Source organism: Antrostomus carolinensis, unplaced genomic scaffold, assembly GCF_000700745.2.
Source record: "Antrostomus carolinensis isolate BGI_N321 unplaced genomic scaffold, ASM70074v2 scaffold52177, whole genome shotgun sequence".
In the NCBI taxonomy this organism is placed as follows: Eukaryota; Metazoa; Chordata; class Aves; order Caprimulgiformes; family Caprimulgidae; genus Antrostomus; species Antrostomus carolinensis.
In genome coordinates, this window is record NW_010326283.1 from 1311 (window position 1) to 19377 (window position 18067).

The 18067-nt window shown below is 45.3% G+C and overlaps 1 protein-coding gene across 1 annotated transcript; it reads right to left on the reverse strand.

The window, feature by feature from the left end:
• Positions 1-1984: 1984 nt before the first annotated feature.
• Positions 1985-16502, reverse strand: MRAS (muscle RAS oncogene homolog). Its single transcript, XM_010171514.1, has 4 exons — positions 16291-16502; positions 6823-6976; positions 3410-3509; positions 1985-2075 (listed from the first exon to the last, which is right to left on the reverse strand). The coding sequence occupies exons 1-4, from the start codon at positions 16481-16483 to the stop codon at positions 1992-1994; spliced, it is 531 nt and encodes a 176-aa protein (XP_010169816.1). The 5' UTR covers positions 16484-16502; the 3' UTR covers positions 1985-1991.
• Positions 16503-18067: the final 1565 nt, after the last annotated feature.

The window sequence follows — 18067 nt, forward strand, 5'->3', positions numbered from 1 at the left end:
AAAGACTCAGCTTTGACTAATAAGATTTTTTTTTTCAGCGAGTATGAAGGCTGGAGGCATGAAAAACATAAAACTTTAAAGCTTAAAACTAGAAAGCTGAAATGAAAAAATACTTTAAAGTTAATTTGAATAAACACTAATCAGCCACAAGCTGTTCAGAGTGTTCTGGAACTGTTTTAGAGATTCAGAAAACCACGTCCTGTGCTCGCTCAAGATTTCTGCTGTGACAGTCCCTATGTATGCACTGCTGCAGCATACAAGGGGTATCAGGGAATTTAAAAGATCTAGCGGGTGGACTCAATCACCTCACTCCTCTCTGGATTACTTTCAGACAACAGTTTTGCACATGAAGCTAAATAAACTGGGAATCAGCCAAGTGCAAGGAGCACAAACAGTGCCAGCCCTGAATGAGTGCAAACTCACACGGGCTCTGAGAAGCCTCTACGTTTGCAGAGCACTCCAGGAATAACACAGTTATTAGGGAGCTGTAAATTTACATTTAATTTGGTAAAGCTCACTTAAAAAAAGGAAAGCAACACTTGGTGGGTGATGCCATCCTATAGCTGTGGACAGTTTGCAACATCTGAAGACCAAGCAAAGCTGTGTTGTGGCAGATGACCAGCTATAATGGCATCTTTCTGCCCTCTGACTTAACGCAAGTTCCAGCTCTTGTGAACACCTCTGGTGCTCTTGACGCCATGGAAGGTTTCACCTGGATGGCAATGACTTTCATGGCGACTACTTGGGGAGCTCAGGTGCATCACCTATTTTTGAATTTACAGAGTGCATTTTCAGGGCTTGCATTCAGTGATGTCTCATTACAATGCTCCTTCCAGCCTGTCTGGAGTTGTATCATGTAAAGAAAGCAAAGAAAGCCTCACCATCTTATTTTGGCTATGTATTTCCCCCCCCCCCCAGGGTAGAATAGACGGTGGTAAGAGCTTGCTGTAACACAAAAGTAATATCTAGCCAGCTAATGCTGAGTTACAGAACAGTTGAGAAATAGCTTGGGACATTTCCAACTCAGCTCTGTAGTTCTCCAAAGACTTTCTGCCCCCTGCTTTTGAGACATGTGGGAAGAGTGGGCAGTACCATCTGCTTTTGATGGAGGCTGACTCGAGGCTGCGCTAAGATATTCACAAGTACAGATATGCTGTGAATAAATGCCGCATGGTTTCATTGCCGAGAGAGGCACTTTGCATGGCAGGGAGGAGCATGATTTCAGCTCAGCACCCTCCCAAAACATGAAAAATAAGGGCCCAGAAAATCTCACAGACAACCAGTGCCAGAAAAATGAATTTTCTCAGAGAGATTTGAGGTTATCAGCCGAGATGTTGAAATGTGTGTGCAGCTCTTTTCCTGCGAGGCAGACGGGATTTTGGAAGGCAGTCCCTCCCCGCTGGCAGCCAGTGCAGGGGTTCGCCCGGAGAGCAGGCGTTTGCCAAAGTGAGCAAAGGCAGCTCATGCCAAAACTGGGAACAGACCTCTGCAGTCTGAGGAGGAAACCTGTGGCTTAGCCATTAGGTCATGCTGTTTCTCATACAAAGTGGCTTAATTTTTTCCATGTAACGAGCAGAAAATGTTAGAAGTCATCTACAACATTAGAATTTTGTAGATTTTTTTTCCCAGTCCTTTTTAACCTCTAGCAATGTGAGACCCTGAGAAGATAAAGCTATGAAAACCCAAATTACTGGTCCAGAGCTTTTAATGCCGGCCTTTTAAAGGTGGTCATTATAGTAGGCTTTGCACTGTTCATTGAGTAATACATTTTCACCGTGGTCACAGCTAGTTCTCAACTCCTGCAAGGGTAATTAAGTGCTAGTAACCTCCCTGTGCAGATACAGGACAAGAAAGTTTAATAGACCCCAGAAATCTCCCACCCCTAACCAAACCATCTCGTCCTTGCTCCCCAAAAGTTGCCTCATGGCTCTCCAGGCCAAGACTCCAGCATGTCCCATCCACTGGCAGTGAGCAGGTGAAGAGTTTGCATCTTACCTTATTACCCTCACAAGATCATGGAAGGCCTTGTCAACGTTTAGAGGTGGGTCCTTGGCGCTCGTTTCTATATATGGAATCTGGAGGAGAGAAGTGTATCACGAAAGAGATTAGTAACAGCCTACGTGTCGGTAGCAAACCAGTTTCAAAATGAAAAACCCTAAAAGCTGGAGAAATTGGGTGCCTAAGAGACCAGGGAAATACAGGTAAACAAAGTGTTGCCATGACACTGCTATCAACACCTTCACGCTCCCTGCAAGGTCAGCAAGCGCTTACAAAAGGTCTGGAATAAGCACCAGGCAAAGCAGCTGCTATCAGAGCTCTGGGTTTGGGGAAGAATAATCATAGACTTCATGTCGTCAGATGTTCTCTCCCCCTAAGTTGTGCTTGCAGACATGAAAATAGCCGAAGGTTGTTGAAAGATGAGCACTTGCCAAAAATTCTTGCTTGCCACGTTTTATTAGGACTACTGCATGAATACTTTATGACTACAATTCCCCTTCAGTGTAAAATGATCTCCTCCTTCAAAGTCTGACAGCCAGATGGGGCCTCCTAGAGTGCTTGTCCAGCACGCTGGCAGATTTATAAAACTGCCTCTGATAAGGTATTTTCGTACACGGCCTTTTCCAAAGTGTACGCATACAGATGGGGGCAACATGTTGTGTTGTAGTTTAAGGTGTCCTGGCTCCTACAGAAATGAGCTTCCTTGGGAGGGGAGGGAGCGAACTTCCCCTGCCAAATTCCCATCATGGCTTGCTTAGAAAGGCCACAGTTTGCTGTTTAGGCACAGCCAGCTGCCCAGAGGTCTTCGTCTCCTTTGCCTTTACTTTTCCATTCAGTTTCTCCTATGGGAGTTGTTGCCTCCCTCTGGGTATTCAGGGCTGTTGGCATTCAGAAGTCATTAGTGAAGTGTCATGACATCTATACCCATCCAAGACCAATTTCTTGGGCAAAACTACAGCATGAATAATGCAGAGCTAAGATGGTGGGCCAGATTTAGATAGATATAACAACCCTGTAACTTCATTATCTTTAACAAGCTCACTTCATACAGACCCCTGGGTATACTACCTAATGTCTGACTCCGCTTTTACACTCGGGGAGGGTACACTTCCTTCCTTCATTTTGAACACTTCACATTTCTCACCATTTACAGACACTTTGTACATGTGGCTTCGTGATGGCCACAGCTTTGCTGTAGCCCAGTGCATAGCAGAGGTTCTAGTTTCAACGATGAACTGGCCCTCCTGAAAGGAAACTGCATGGCTACTACTTTGTAGTAGTTGAAAATGTAATTGCAGATGTTTGATTATAAGAAAAATGCTTTAATTCAGCTCCAAATGAGCAGAGAATTCAATTCTGAATGCCTGGCATGGGACTTACAAGAACCAATTAAACAATCCCACAAACTTACATTATGTTTTGTTGCCATTTCTCTTCCCTGTTCTCTTGTAATTTTCCGTAAATGCATTAGATCAACTTTGTTCGCCACCAAAATCATTGGAAAGGACTCTCTGGAAAAAATCAAAACCACCACCCAATTGTTAGCAGACTACAATAAAAAACGCTGAGCATAAGTTTCACTTTCTGATGCTGACATCATCTAACATTTTCAGCTACAGATATACCACATGTGTAAAGAAATATAAAGAAAGATCAAATGAACACACATCAGCCCCTAGACTGTGCTACACATGTTCATATTGTAAAAATTTACTTGACAAGTCGCGTGCACGCACATATTCATTCTTATTTGCAGGCACTTCAGGGACCTAGTGTCATCATTTTTGCAATGCCTGATAATAGCTAAGACTGAAGATCCAACTAGGTGAATAAAGAACTACAGAATTAGTCAGGAAATTAACTGAGACATAAAGACAGATCTTGAATTTGATTGGGACTCTTGTAACGGTTAAGGCATCTCAGTAACTGCATATCTTGGCAGCTGCTCATCATTGCAAGGTAACGAAGTATGGTGGAGGAACTGGTGACAGTTCATGTCCTGGTCATCCACTGAGAGTAACCCTGGAGGAAGAAAAGATGGACTCTGGGAGCTGGTGCTTAGATGGGCACCAATGGGGAAGAAAATAATGGGCTGCAAAGATCCCCATCAGCTGTTACCCCAAGACAAACTGAAAGACTGGCAGTGGTAGTTGGAAGGAGGCTGGGGGGAACCAAAGAGTCTTGCTAAGCTTCCAGATGCTATTACCTACCATCTTCTGCTTCTAATCCCAGAGCAAAAACCTGATGAAGAACCATCCTTTCATACCAAAACCATCTACCTCTGTAATAACATTCAGCATTTCTCTAACTATACCAAGCACGTAAGCGACTGTCTTCAACCACCACCGCCTGAGAAGAGACCCATCTATCCACAGCACGTCCAATGCTAGGCTCTTCTGAGGAGATGTGTGGGTCAGGCTCTCCCCACATAGAAAGCCCTGTACCTCTGGTAGTAAAACCAAACCGAGCCAGCTCATGTCATGGGAGGTCCTGGCACTGCAGCTGCTTCCCACCCCACCTCACCTCCCATACGGCAGCCTCTCCTCCGGCTGCATGACACAGAGTAAAGTCGTGCTGCAGGGCCTTTATCTACTGCCAGGAGGAAGGAGATCACTCCCAATAATTGACAGTTATTTCAGTATTATTTTCTTATATTTAACTTTAAACCCTCCTAAAATGATTCCAGTGTTCTCTGCTCTAACAGAGCTGATTTTATTGGGGTAAGGAGCAGCTGGCTGTACTCATTTCTGCATAAAACACTTCCCTGAGTAACTGTGGATTTTCAAACAGCATTTCTGTGTCATTTTTCATCGAGATGATAAGGGCTCCATCTTCTCTCTGGCACGTTGCCCCATTGCTCTGGCTGGAAAAATACTGTACTGCACTCTGCATTTTAAATGAGTCTTAAAGTTATTTATTCTGATAATGTGGCTTTGATTTAATTTTAATACCTGAGCATTGATATATCTTGACTCTGATCATTCTAGAGCAAAACACTTGCTTGTCTGGATTATTTGATTCCTTTTTGGCTTGCAGCACACTGATAAGAAAGGGATTACATTTGGACAGTGTCTCATTTGCTTTGTTTACATCAGGCATAAAACTCCACAGGGACTTTGTTCCCTGTTGTAAGCTGTACAACTGCTAGTTGGAGAAAGCTACTATAGCTGGAAGTTTTACTGTAACGAAGGTTATGGAAAGAAACAGGAGGAAGGCTTTGAACAGCTCTGCTAACACGGCAGCCTGCAATTCCTTTGGATTTTAAGTTGCCAAAACTGACTGCTAGTTTTAAAACTAGGGTGAGCTCCCAGCTACCTGCGGGTCTGGCAGGACAGTTTCTTTACTCACGCTGCTCCAACTGCTGGGATTTCTGAACAAGCTCAGGTTTTGGATGGAGGATTAAGCTCCTCGTGTGCTGTGCTCCGGCGGTGTTGAGTGGGGAAACAAAAACAACCTCACCAGCCTCTTTCACTTCCTGCTTCTCACACGCCGGCCCTGGTGTTTGCACAGTGTATGGAGGGGTAAAAGTTTCAGTCCAGAGCAAAACAATGAATACCACACCTTATTTTCACAAAGTTAAATTAGATAAAACTGACATTGCTTGGGGGCAGGTTACAAGAAACGCTGTCCTGTCTTCTTCAGCTTTCAGAAACAGATTTAATTTGCCCCAAGCTGAGCGGGCAGTGAAGAAAAGACTGTCCTTATCTGGGAGGCAGACTGACTGACTGACATTTTTCTTCATTTAGATGAAATCAAAGGGTGGTTTTTCCTTTACTTTTCACTCTTGTGGGCTCTGCTTTGGATGCTTTACTGGAAGAGCTGTCAGCTGTGAACCTCACATGATACGAGTCCACCCTTCCTGTGGGGAAGTTATTCAGAGCTGTGAAAGGAAGCCAGCAACAAGGCCTGAACCCTCTGGTGGCTTTTCTTGATGACTTTCATAATTAAAAGCCATTATGAACGGAAAAACTAAGTGTTTCAAAGCTGCAGATATATAAGGGCTTAATTCACACCCCACCCAGCAAGGATGAATTCATTGCCTCTTGAACCGGGATGGGAAAAGGGAGTTATCTCGGAGATAAAGCCCTGGCAGCTTCCCCTCACTCTGTCAGGACACATTTGCTTTCCACGATTAAGCTCTCAGTGCTACCTTCTCCCATGCACGCACAAAGAGTGGAGCAGGTGAACTCTCTTGCTTTCTCCTCAGTCATGCAGATATTTTATGCATTGAAAATGGTTGCTGCAGAGCATGATGCATTAACTGCATTACACCCCTTGTAAGAAATACAGCTCCTTCCAATGTGAGGTGTTTTCCCCTTCAAGACACTTTGTCACAGCCCCAAATCATGCAGGACCTTCTAAGGTTTGTTTGGCACAAACTGAAGCCAAGGAAAGCAGGATGCTGCCAGGACACACAAAAGGATGAGGGCTGAATGCTTGCTGACTCCCTGCTGGTGTTCCCAAAGTGTCTGCACTGTGCACAGAGCATCCTTCTCCCTCTTCAGAGCCAAACTCATTACCTTCAAAGTTGTCTGCCCTTTTTCATACTACTCTGCCAGACCGCTCTGTCTGGAGTTTCTCCTTTCCAGACCCATTTTCATGGAGTGAAACTGAACTTTTCCACATTGAAAGCACTAGATGCTTATCAGAAAAAGAAAAATACTTCTTATTCCTCATATATAGGTCTACAAACCCACATAGAGCACGCAAGGATTTGCCCCGGGACACCCAGGAGGTGAAAGTGAGGGTGAGACAAGCAACCACCCCCACAGCACGGTGTCCAGGGCAGCAGGGTCAGGCAGTACCTGGCTCCATGGCACCCACCTGTCCTTGACTCTGAGGATCAGCTGGTGGAACCGGTCCACGTGCTCAAAGCTAGCCTTGTCTGTCACCGAGTAGACTATAAGGAAACCATCTCCGGTCCTCATGTACTGCTCCCGCATTGCGCTGAACTCCTCTTGGCCCGCAGTATCCAGAACTAGGAGAGAAGAGATGGAAGGTTTTCAGTTACTGTGAGGACTTGTGCCTGTTGTCGCTGCTGTATGTCTTACATGGCCTTTCTGCCTCTGCAGGGCTTAGTCCTCTCAAAGACTGCAAGATCTGGTGAAAGCAAGTCTGAGGGACAAGGCGGTTTCTTGTTACAAATCAAAAACCACTCCCAGACCCCACTCATCACCGTGTGCCCACGCTGGGAGCGGATGGAGGGGAAGAAGACTAAGTGGATTTTACTTTTCTTTTCCAGTACCAAATACTGACCTGGGGAGTTGCTCCTCTGGCAAGATATAGCTCAAAACATTTCAGAGCTCTCCATCTTTCCCTCTCCCAGCTCTCTGTGTTCCCCACATGGAAAAACTTTAGACTGGAAGAGTAAGTAAAGACTGGTTTAAATGTCAAGGACAATCTACAAACTGAAGCAGAGCTGGGAGACAACCCAGAGTAACAGCTACAAACATTTTCCTTTTCTTAGTACTTGTATATTATTTCTACACAATTATGCGCTTTCAGAGCAAGATGATACAGCCTTGAGGAACTCTCCTTCAATATTCAGTCCCAAGTGGTGTGCTGATAATGAAAGCTAGTTAGAACAGGTGGAAAAGCTTTAAGTGACTTGCATATACTATATAGCAATCATGTTTCTGTGTATTGACAACACCTAAATTATGCTCAAATCCCCTAAAACACCCCAGCTGTGGCAGCGACCCAGAAGCTGTTCCCCACTAGATTAACCTCTTCTCTAATGTGATTATAACTCACTGGTTCTCTAGCACTCTGCCTCACAGGGTGTCCCATCAACTATATCACGGACCACATGTGGAGCAAGCTGCACCAGCCTTCTGGGCAAACACCACATACTGATGCACGTCATTAATGCCAATTCCTGGGCCCCAGCTTCGTACACAGCCAGGATTTTGTCTGTCAGGAGGAGGGTACAGGAGAAGTTCATCAGCTTAGGCTACACTAGTACAAACATGGTGAGAGCTCAAAACACATTGGCTGCTCAGAAGTCACAGTCCCAATGCATCGTTGTATTCTAGAGGCAAATGTGGGACCTTCATGACAACTGGGAATGTTTTCACATCCTTGTCAACAGGGCTGGGTGGGAAAACTGTTTCCGCCTCTGCTGTACAGCCACAGCGTTAGCATCTGCTGCCCACGAGTGATGGGGAAAGCCCAGGGCATCAGCGGATGGAGACTGTGGCAGGAGCGTACTGCTGACAGAGCAGCAGGGCTTGATACGGGTTTTTCTAGTCTGAGCAGGCCCACAGTCCTAGCAAGATGTTCTCTATAGGGGTAAGCACTTGGGCTGCCTGATTTCCAGATGGGGCCAGGATAAAGCCCACTTTGCTGCTGGCGTTACTTGCTGAGTCAGCATGGGTGGCCACAGGCAGACACGCTGCACATCACAGCACAACCCAAGAGCCAGCCCACGCCTTCACTGTACGTCTAGAGGAAAGGCAGCTATGCTGCAGGACCTGGAGACCTTACTTGGTGATGGCAGGCCCTTTAAAGCCTTCAGCCTCATTCATTCTCCTGCCTTAGCTGGTCCTGAATGTCTGTTTCCATGAGCCCTGAAGATGAAAAGAGCTTCTAGGCTCTTGCAGAGACCCTGAGATTTAGGCTTGCTGGAAAGTCATGGGTGTCTCTTCACAGCCTTTTACCCTGCTCCTCCTCTATAAATCTAGGAAACAAGGGCCTCAGCTCAAAGACATCCAGGCTGTTCTTAAAGACTGTTCAAAAAGGAAAAAAAAAAAGGAAGAAAATAGAAAAACAACCCAAAGACACTGCATGTGCTGGTGAATTTCTATGCCCTGGGCAGAACTGCTACCATGGAATAAGGCCAGGACCACGTGGCTAGGACAGAAGAGGAAATTAATCCTTCCTACCCGCCCAACCTGTAAGGAGAGGCTGGGCTGCCCTCATCTGACTCCTGCAGCAGCTGGACCTGGTATCAGGGCAGGGCTGACAGCCACCACACACACAGAAAAACACACACTCCCTTCCCCTCACCAACACACATACCCAGTTTCTGGTGGAGTGGGACAGCTTCTCGCAGGGGTCCAGGCTCTCCTGCCATCCCTTCCCCCCAGACAGGGCAGGTGCCCGAGCACAAGCCACAGGCAGGAAGGTGGAGATGGATGTGCCACATCCTGCATGGTAATTTGCTTAGGGACTTCCCCTTGCTCTGGCACATTTGCAAACCTCCCATGAAACGCAAGGAGCACCCAGCTCTGCTCTTACACCCATCAACCCACCCCTAGCTGCTGCCTCTCCAAGGCCTTCCATCCCCTGTGAGAGGGCAGGGGACAAACCCGGGGGTGGCTGTGGGGACACCCGAGGGACAGCACAGGGCTGTGGTCCTGCCACTCCTGCCTCGCCCAGATCTTGGCCATGGCATCACACTGAACACAGGCAGAGCTGCTGCGTCAGCAGCTGCTATTTAAAGAGAATTCACTTGCAGCATTCGTAGAAAGGCGAGCAAGTCCAGGCAGCATTTAAAATGGCACTTTGGAAATGAAAGTAAAAGACATGCAGCAGTGAAGGTTAAGGTTAATCTCAGATTGGTTATTCATACAAAGTTATGAGAAAGTCCTTGTTTTAACTTTAAATGTGCTCTTCATAAAGACAACCCCCCCATCCTAACACTTCTGTGCTACAGGAACTGTAAACAGAGAGGAAAGTGCAATCTGGATCCTTCATAGGCAGGATGGGACCACATCCTGGAAAGCATCAGCACTGAAAAAAGGATAGATGCAAGTGGCTTTGCTTCTGGTGTAATCTTGGTATATAAAAAGACTCTTACCTACAGAAATGGGAAAGTGTCAAGGAGAAACCTTGGGAATCAGGGAAGGTGATTTGACTGGCTTCCCAAAGGACTGAGGAGATTCAGGATGTTAGCCAGCATTCACTTTTTTAAAAAATTCCCATTTCTGCAAACGGGATGCCAGAAGACATAGAAATAATCATAAACAGAGAAGAACTGTGACCTCTCTTTTCCCCTGGTACACTTTAAAACAGCATTTGCCTCTTACTGGCAGTTGCTCCACTGTCAGTGCATAAAAGTCAATGTGGAAACAAGGCTGGACCAAAGCACAGCAGGTTTCCCCTACCTCATTCTTCCAAGAACTGAAATCATATTCATAGGCTGGGCAGTGCATGGTCAGGGACTTCCAACAGCAATCTTGGTGAAGTACCCACAAACATGACCCAAGAAGAAGCAAGGAGGAGCATTTGGGTAACGATCGAGAAGAGAGAAGCCAAGAACTATGTCTGACATAGGAACAGACATCCAAAGAAGGCAAAGCCAATTTACAGAGCTATTATACAATCAGCTGGAGACTAAACTAAGAGCAATTAGGCTGTGAGAGCCCAGCAGGGAGGTCTCCTGCTTTGCAGGTAAGAGGTTGCCGAGTAAAAAGACAGCCTTTTCTGCTTTCCAGGGGATGTGACCCCAGCTGTTATGATGAACTCCTTGCTAATTGAATCCTGCCCCCTTAGAGCTCTCCACACCATTTTCCTGTGAATCCTGATGGGTTAGGCAAGAGTGTGGCTGCTCAGAGAGCACTTCCGACACAGGAGCCGAGGAACATACAGGAATTTGTGGCCCAAAACAGCACTTGGTGCTTCCAGGCATTTTATATGGCAACGTCTGAGTAACTGACAGTGCTCTGAGTGCCTATCACAGGCATGCAAATCTAAGCCAAGGGCAGAGATATACTATGAAATCTAAGTCACAGCATTGCTTTTTCTAGAGCCTAGGCTGGATTCAGTTCAGATTCAAACACAGCCTTCGGGGAGCTCACATCTGGTTGTGCAGGTGCGCGCCTCTTTTCACACCTAGGCAAAAATCCCTCCTACGTCTTTATCTTTACATTGCTGGGCAGCTAGGTTTATAGTTCAACTGAAGAGAGTTTCTCCGCTGTCCATGGCATCTGGAGGGGCCAAAGATGACGAGACAGGCAGGTTAAACCCATTTTCTATCCTCCAGCCCCTGGGTTTCACTGCCTGAATCAGACACCAGCAGCCTGTTCCAAGCAGTGATTGCACACTGCTGCAGATGGTCCTGAAAGCAGGTCAACGCAGCTCTTTGAGTGCCTTTGCCCTCCAGCATCCAGAAGAGTGGCTGCACACGATGAAGCTCAGGGACAGGATGCAATTATTTGTGCCTACCTTGATCTCATGCTCAGAAAGGCAAGCACAATGTGTACAACTTGATTTCTGCAAGCAGTATCAAGTGAAATCCCTTTAGCTAGGTTATGTGCAGCACATGTGCAAGCCTTTAAGGGGCTGGATGGGTCAGCAAGAAGCTAGGAACCCAGGTTCACAGCACCAGGGAGAGGAACAGTGCAAAGGAGTCTGACTCCAGGTGTTTTCTGCTTCTTTGATGTCTTAATATGGAATACAGAAAAAGTCCTGGGAGCAAAGAGTAGAACTGGGAATGTGGCACTGTCAGAGGACCACAGGTTACAGAGCTGGACTCCTCATGGTGCTTCTCTCTCCAAGCCTGGAGAGCTTTCCTCTTGGCACTGCAACTCTGCTTCAAAATGTGGGGCCAGAGAGAAACTCCATCCCCAGCTGCCCTGCTGCTTGGTAGCCAAGCCCAAAGGAAAACTTAACTTGAATTGACAAGTCAAACCAAAGCGTCTGAGGAAAGCCAACCCCACAGTCTTAGTCTTTCTTCCATCAGCAGCATGGTAAGAGAAGGGCAGCCCCTATCAGACATTGGCTTCAGCTGAGGAATTAGTATTCTGGGCACTGAGCAGACAGAGTGCAGGGGCCATGGCTTAGAGTCTGTATTCCTGCACCTCCAGTCACCCCAAAGAGGTATGAGGTGCCCGTGCTGTGAGCAAGGCAAGGCAAGGCAAGGCAGATGCTTCACTTGGTCACTGTGCTGCTTCTGCTCCTTCTCAGATACAGCCACACTGCCTCCAGCATGAGAGCTTTCCTCAGGGAAAAACAAGCAATGAGGAAACACTGGGGCTTTTATGAACCCTTCTTCTGTGCCCTAACTAAATACACAGATGTTATAACATGGAAAACCAAGTACTTGAATTCTTGCCCTTTCTTTAAGCAATAAGAGGGGCCTTCAGAAGAAAGGGTTCCACATCAACAAACAGAATAAAGATGCAAGGCCTTAAAGGAGGTCTTTCTTTAACAAAGGGCAAGTATTCAAAGCCTTGTGTTTTCCATGTTGCAACATCAAAATTTTCCTGGCAGGAAAAAAAATCCCCACAACCCAAGACAAAAAAAATCCTCTTTCACAGTTGCAAAATCCCAGCAACTAAAGGAGAGAAAATACTGTACACACAAATAAAAGAATGAAAATACAAACTTAATTTGAATTTTAATTCTTTCAATGATGCTACCCAAAGTTTAAGCAAAAAAAATAAAGCAATCCGCAAACCAACCCTTCTGCCTGCAAGTCTGAAGTGACCTTTGATCTCCCTCTGGCCTCCTGGCTGAATTGTTCCCAAGCTTCCTGAGGAGAAAAGCAGACAGCTTGTCCTGGGATTGCGATCAGCAAAAACCCTCGTCAAAATGGGATGCATGGGAGACATGAGTGGAAAGGGCAGAGATGGAGCCTGGGGGAAGGAACGATGCCTGGTGTTACTGCACGGGGGTGCACACCAGGGCTGTGCAGGTCCAGCCCAACGCAAGGGCACCCAGGGGGTGAGAGGGAGACTTGGGAAGAAGAGAAATAAAAAGGAAAACTAAAAAGCAGGAGTAGGAAGACAACTTACAGTCAGTGAGAGTTTCATCTAAACCATACCAGGGGAAGGAAAGGGAAGAGGAGGGAGACCACAGCCTCCTTTCACCCAACACACAGGCACAATTCCTTGCTTTGCTGGTACCAACTGGCACAGACCTATTGACAGCTAAGGGTTTATCTCCATTCATCAACACATCCAAGCCATGTGCTTGTGGCCACCTCTTCCTATCCTCACCACCTTTTTATCTATGTGTGGTTTATGAGCCATAAGGAATTTTGAACCATTGGAAATTTTTTGCCATGGTAAGGTATTCCACTTCGGCTTCATGCCCAGATTAATAACTCCAGACCAGCATTTCACAGCCATGCCAAAAGAAATCCTCTGCTAATTGCTAAGTTAGCCTGCACACAGAAAGGAGCGTACAAAATAAATGATAGCAACTCAACTGGAGCAACAGCTAATCAAAGCAGATTAACCCTGGCCCCCACTTAATTCTGACCTGATGTGTCTAAACGGCACCTGCGTGTGAATGCATTTAACCAAGCACGTCACTGTGCCGATTTCAGTATGAACAGCAGGGAACAAATTAAGATAACATATGCAGAAAAAATTGGAGGCCGATCTTAAAGCCTCATTGGGGTGGCAGTAACTGAAAAAAAAATGGGCTAGCCACAAATTGCCTTTGCATCCCTTATTCAGGTTAAGTTCCCTGTTCCACTCTGCAACACTTGTCCTCCAAACACTGCACTGATGGTCTTACAAAGCTGGCGTAAGGCCAACAATAAATTATTTTTCTGTAGTGTTGGATTTGAACACATCAAGCATGGGCCCCACAATCTTTTGGGAGGCAGGGAATTATCACAGACTCTTATTTGGTAAGAAAATAGACAGAGAGACATGCCCAAGACAGAGAGCAAATATGTAAAATAAGAGTTTGAATGGAGATTTGGCTCCAAGGTCTAAAATCTGAAATAAAAGCCTATTCCATTGAAGCCTACTTTCAGTGAGAGATTTCAGCAAAGGAAGAAAATGCAAGCCAAACATTTCGTCACACTGCCAGTTAGCGCTAGTGAATAAATGCGGGTGGAGGTCTTCATGGAGGGAAGCCAAATGTTTTATGCAAGCTGGCTAGCACAAGTTGTGGGGTTTTTTGTTGTTTTTTTTTGAATGCTGGTGCAGATACCAAATGCTAGAGCTGCTTTGTACAGAATTGCTCAGGCAGCAGCCTGGAAGAAGGTGGGCTGTGTTTTCTTTCTTTCTGTTTTTTGTTGTTGTTTTTTTTTTTTTTTAAATTAAGTTATTGCCAATGTTTTGTTTATTTTTTTTTAATAACTATTTCTGCAAACTTAGAAACTTGGGGAGCCCCTCATGTTATATGTTCACTTGGTAGTCTCATCTTCTAAAACTAGTTCCTATTTTGGGGGTGGGCAGCTTCTTCTCCCCACAAGCACTGCAAGAAACATCAGCTTGTAAAGGATTTGGTCATAAAGGACAACTGGAAAGTCTAGAATTTATCATGATGCATCTTTACCCTTCCTATAATGTTTGTCCTTAATTTTATACCGTAAGTGATTCATGCAACCACACGTAACCACAGCAAGAGCATCTGTCAAAGTATATGGTGACATCTGAGAATGGCCTAGACCCAAACCAACTTTATGCTGTGTTTGTACTGGGCAGATGGTAAAAGCTCACATGCTTTTCCAAGCAAGAACACTGTCTTTCTTCCAAAATTCTGATTCTTCAAAATCTCAAGCAGTAGGAAAGAGAAGGAGAAGCTGCAGTTTCACTTCTGTGGCTGCAAGGCATCTGTGGGCCCAGGAGCTCTGAAAGTCAGGGATTCCCAACATGCCATTCAAGGCCACAGGTGATTCTGTTCAGCCTGAGTACAGCCACTGACCTCCATCTGAGCAAAAGAAAGGCTTTTTCATTAAAACAAAGGGTTAAGGTTCTGCTTGTTGGAGAACAACCTCTTTCCCCACTCATTCCCACCCCAGGTCAGGGTTTTTTTGCTTTTTTTGGATAAACAAAAATTCCAAATATTCAGTGAAATGTGCCTTTTCTACTTTCAAATAATTTACAAAAAACAGCCTGTTTCAGCCAACATCGATGGGCACAGCAGCTGGCACTGTTAGATCAGAACATGGGGCATCCCAGCAAAGATAAACGTTGCTTGTTTTAGAGGGCTGAATTCCAGACTAAGAAGAAAGAATGGATTTAATTTACAGCAGAATTGTATTTTTCTTTTATACAACACTGACATTTTGAAAATAAAGGTGCACAGGTACATTATGTGATGGTTAATTGAGAGCAGGTATCTCTGATGCAGGTGACAAGAGACACATTTGGGCACCAATTTCACAAATATTCCCTCATATCAGCTATCAACAACTAACATATTTAAACGTGCAAATTTGGTTTATTTTTAAATATTGAGTAAAGGCTGTTCTTTAAGGACCCTGGGGCTATTTGTACTCACTATATTGTATCTGATAAATCTTGAAGAGTGCAACTAAGATCTGAAGTCTCCAGATCAAGCTTACAGTCTTCACAGCAAACCTCACCAGCCTCCACGTTCCACCACTCACGCCAATCCCCCATTTTTCTGTCCCCACACCCCAATGATACATACGCAGAAATATCAAAGATCCTGAATGCCTTCAGAAGAGGGTGGAGGTAGGAACACGACACAAGTGAGGTTAAATTTAGTTCAGTTGTGTTAGTGGCCACATACATGCACTTGGGTAATAAAGACAAAATATTTGTTTGCTTTTATGTACTACCTAATTATTTTATCAGGCCAAATTAAACTTTCAACATTTAACAGCAGGATTCCCCTTATGGCTGTGGTCAGTCTCTCTCTTGCAGCACAAACTAATAAGTTTTAGCTTTAGGTAATTTTCCTCACCTGCAGAATTAAGATTTTTTTTGTTGTTTTGGTTTTCTTCGGGGTTGGCTGTTTTTTTGTTTGGTCTTAATTTGTTTATTTGTTTGGGTTTTTTGGTTTTTTAAATAAGCTTTTCCTTCAAAGAACTGAAAGATCTTGGTTACAGCAGCTCTCCAGGCTGGTACCCTACCCATATTTAAATGAAACAGGTAACTAGATATGAAAATATCACACCTGAATGATGGCAGTTAAGAGGTGTTACAATTCTTCACTGTCGATGGCTGACAGTTTTGATTAAATGTTCTTTCTGGTTCTAACCCTCATTCAGTTACCCACTCACTGTTATTTCCCAGGGGATGAGCCTAACCACAATGAAGTATCATTAGCAATAGCCACCTCACAGTGCTATAATTCACCCTTCATAGAAGCCTACCCCAAATGTCTATGATGATCTAAGGGTCAAGAAACATTTTTGTGCAGAATTGGAATCAACGCAACTGGAAGCAGAAGCTTTGCTGGAGATCAGCTGCAGACCATGTGCCACAGCTCACAGGCCAGTTTGCACTCAAAATTCCTGGTAGCCCACAGTGGAGTAGGAGGGACACAAAGGCACAACACGCTGTGGGAGACATTGAGGTCTATTTGCACATATGCTCAGCTAGAAGGGAAAGGGGACCACGAGAGTAGCTTGCATACCATCAAGAATTGCCCATTGCCCGTCTATTTCTGTGTGCTTCAGGTAGGAGTCTTCAATAGTTGGGTCATAGTCTGGCACAAAAATCTTCTGGAAAAACTGAATGGTGAGAGCGCTCTTCCCCACGCCACCATCTCCAACCACCACCAGCTTGTACGTGGGGAGGTTTTCGCTGGGAACAGCACTCGTAGCCATGCTTCCAGTGTGCTAAACCTGCTGGAGAAAGAGATCATCTCCGATCACTTGTTAGCAACAAAAAGAGGGCAACAAGCACAAGGCAGCTTTTACCTGATGCCCAAAAAGTGAGGATGAAGGCAGCACTGGCATCCAAAGTCCTTTCGGACAGGAGCAGCAGCATCTACCCTCTCCAACAGATACACCACAAATCAGACTTATCCCTTAGAAGTGCAGACAACCCCACCGCTGTGGCTTGTTTACTCCTGCCTCATCTACAAGGATCACTAATTGCCACCAAATGCACACGCAAAACTTTTATCATCTGAGTATCTGAGTCCTATAAGGACTGGGCTCACGTGGCCATACCAAAAATCACCCTGGCTCAGCACAGCTGTCTAGTCCCAGATAATTTCCAGTTGACAGTGACCAAATCCATTGATGAGCCATAGCTGTGCTGTTCTTCAGTGCTTAACCCGAGGCACAGCAAACATTAAATGGTGCGTTACATCCTGGGGCCAGATCTGCAGGCAGAACCAGTGGTGATGGATGGAGTTAAAGGTCCAATCCTGGCTCTGCTGGCAGACAAAAATGCATTTAGCTGCTTTCCTCTCCCTCATTTTCAAGTTTGAGAAATAAAACCAACAAGGCAGCAGGCTATGAATGACAGGTGTTTTTTTGTTTTGCCTTTTCTTTTTTAAAAAAAAAAAAAACTCCAACCAAAAACTCCAACCAAACAAAACCAAACCAAAACACCCCAAAACATGACCCTGCTGCAGCAGGAAGGCTGGTTTCTGTGGCTATGACACAGCCTGGAGAGCAGTTTCCCCTGCAGTGCAGTCACACCGCTCCCCAGATCTCGGGTGAGCCACAGAGGAACTGACTCTTAAAAGAAAGAAGAAAAAAATTCTCTGGCTGCAACTGGGCAGTGGCACACATGTGTGGAGAAATGAGAAGAGGCAGCCATTGCTGAACAGCCCACTTCAACACTCAACAGCAGTTACTGCTTATTTAAGAAGAAGCCAGTTTAGTACATTATGCTACAGAGGACAGTGCCCTCCACCTGCCCATGGGCTGCAGCAATGCTCATTCAAATCACATGGGAAAGAGGTGGCCACCTCCTAGATTTGAATGACCACTGCAATTCCAGGGAGGTTTTTCAGACAATTAAAAATAAATATACAAATAAAAAAATTCATCCTAATGATAAGGCTCCAGAGAGGACAGCTGATTTCCTTGGTATCAGTTTTCTTGACGCAAGTGGTCCAGCGTGGGAGCAGCTGTGGTGACACGTTCCGCAGGCACCTGCTCCCATCCATTTTGGTTTTGCTTATGCACTTCAGGCTGCAGGCACTGTCTGGCTGAGGGGGATCCTCAGACCAAAGCAACTGTGGAAATTGAGCCATAATCTAAAATATAACCCCCCAAACATTCAGTCTTAGCAGGCAACTTGAGGCATGCTATGAGAGCACCATTCAAAACATAGCAATGCCCAAAGATGGTGACACTTGAGTGATTCACCCTATGCTTTTTCCCTCTACAAGGAGGGCATGAGAACAAGGTTTCTTTGATACTTCTTGCCTTTGATCACCACACCATAATCCA